General features: G+C 38.9%; 1 protein-coding gene across 1 annotated transcript; it reads right to left on the minus strand.

The window, feature by feature from the left end:
• Nucleotides 1–94: 94 nt before the first annotated feature.
• LOC105555650 (WAS protein family homolog 1-like) lies at nucleotides 95–1,097 on the minus strand. Its single transcript, XM_012002674.1, has 3 exons — nucleotides 1,048–1,097; nucleotides 738–985; nucleotides 95–589 (listed from the first exon to the last, which is right to left on the minus strand). Exons 1-3 carry the CDS (start codon nucleotides 1,095–1,097, stop codon nucleotides 453–455), a joined length of 435 nt encoding a protein of 144 aa, XP_011858064.1. The 3' UTR covers nucleotides 95–452.
• Nucleotides 1,098–2,156: the final 1,059 nt, after the last annotated feature.

Here is a 2,156-nt window from a genome sequence, read left to right on the forward strand (position 1 = left end):
AACTTAACTATACAGTTTCAGTCTTAGATAGGTTATGATAACATGAATAATAAGAATATTTCATATTCGCAATACAAGAAAAAATTAAATTAAATTAAATTCAATAATTATTCAAATGAGAGATGGAAAATAACAAACTTTTATTGATTTATTTAGATTACTTAAAATACGGTCTAGGCTTGAAGTATTTAATAATTTCATTTCAATCATGTTATGTTAAAAATATAAAATAAAAATATAAATAGAAATAAAAAGAGGTAGTTAGCTATCAATATGATTTAAACAAATAAGACTTATGCAATAACCTTTTCAAGCCTATACTGCAAACTTTGTTAGAAGCAGGAAGAATGATATGTAAATTCATACTGTATGTATGAACGCTGTTGTAACACGCTCACACATTACCTACTTCTTTTTCTTTCTTCCTTTCTCATTAATATAAAATATAAAATTTAATTAAAATAAATGTTGCCATACTTTATGGCATAGGGGCGGCTGCGGCCGCTGCCACGGCCACGGCCACGGCCACGACCGCGGCCGCGGCTGTTCCATTCTTGGTTGCGCCCGCGCCCTGCACGATGCCATCTTGCTGTAAAAAAAAAAGAACATAAGTATTGTACGATTGTACGAAACAAAACACGGTAGTCTCGCGTCAAGTATAAAATAAAAAAGCGTGACTAGAACCGCGCACGCGAGATCGGCCGTGTAGTTCATGCAACAACAAATTTTATACTTACGTTTAGACGGTTGAGACTTAACCACCACCATCGTTGATGGTGATGCCGATTGCGGCAGTGACGGCGACGGAGGCAAGGATAACGGCGGCGATGACGACGGCGGTGGCGACGGCGGTGGCGGCGGCGGTGGCGGTGGCGGTGGCGGAAGGAACGGGAATGGAAGTACTGTGCCTTGAGCCGACGCCGCGGACTCGTCCTCCGATACTTTCGCGTTGGCCATTGCCTCGGCCAAGATTCGATCTTGAGTCCTGTAAAAATGTTAATTTCATTAATTACCTTAGTTACATTAGTCACGAGACACAGTACTTACGTATTGTTGTTGTCGACCATCGCGAACGTTGGTGTTGTCGATGTCGACATGACACTGAGTTGATTGGTTTTTGTTTTTACGGTAGTGTTTCGCGCCGTGAACGCACAGCGACACCGTGTCTTTTTATCGACCTAAATCCTCACAAAGTCGATAACAAAGACATCTATAGGGAATAAAATCGTTATCTGTAGTAGGATTTATCCAGACCGGCGGAGTGACGGAGGCAGCACCTACCTCTATATCGTTCTGTCCTTTAGAAGATGCGGACAACTCCACTCACAGATATGTCTATGGTTACAGTCGTTTCGTTGTGTTGACATCGTGGGATTGCCATAGAATTATCGTAATCGTAGGATTGTCGTGGGATTGTGTGCTGCGAGTTCAATTGTAAGTAAGATTGTGTGAAACGAGAAATATATAAACTATTCCCCAGCGAGAATATGTAGATAATAAGAATTAAAGCTACGGTCAAGCGACCACTGTAAGTGCTTCGAACTATTCTTCCTCCTTCTTTAACTAAAGATAGAATGAGAAGAGAAACGGTTCAAAGCATTTATAGCAGCAACATTTTAACCGCAATAATTATAAAGAAATATTTACTATTGTCTAACGACTTTACGTTTGATTGCGATGCGTCTTGTACAACAATTAATTATTAATTATATCTGCAGATAAGTTTTTGATTGATTTCGTCGTGGGATCGTCGTGGGATCGTAGGATCATCGTGAGATTAGCATATGTGCTGCGAATTCTATTGTGAGTAAGTATAACTATTCCCCAGCGAAAAATGAATCGATGTTTTGATGTGACGATTTCAATGTTGATTCGGCATCGTTGAATGTCCATCGTCGAGTTGTTTCTCGCTAGGTCTGGGGCCGTATTCTCGAAAAATATCGCATGCGATATTTCATGAATATCACTAGAATATTAAGTATAATATTCTGGTGACATTCATAAAATATCGCATGCGATATTTTTCGAGAATAAGGCTCCTGGTTTGTCATAAATAAAAATAATTATCTACATTTAGATTATATGTAGATTAATAAAAAATATAAAAAATAAGGTTAAGGCTACGATTAAGCGGCCGCTGCAAATGCTTCGAAATA

The sequence above is a fragment of the Vollenhovia emeryi genome, unplaced genomic scaffold (genome assembly GCF_000949405.1).
Source record: "Vollenhovia emeryi isolate VEMERY1.0 unplaced genomic scaffold, V.emery_V1.0 DF940923.1, whole genome shotgun sequence".
Classification (NCBI taxonomy): domain Eukaryota; kingdom Metazoa; phylum Arthropoda; class Insecta; order Hymenoptera; family Formicidae; genus Vollenhovia; species Vollenhovia emeryi.

Coding starts and splice junctions, on each gene's coding strand:
- LOC105555650 (XM_012002674.1), bottom strand. CDS start 1,097: ATGTCGACATCGACAACACCAACGTTCGCGATGGTCGACAACAACAAT. Junction 986..1,047: donor ATGGTCGACAACAACAATAC/GTAAGTACTGTG, acceptor ACATTTTTACAG/GACTCAAGATCGAATCTTGG. Junction 590..737: donor TAAGTCTCAACCGTCTAAAC/GTAAGTATAAAA, acceptor TTTTTTTTACAG/CAAGATGGCATCGTGCAGGG.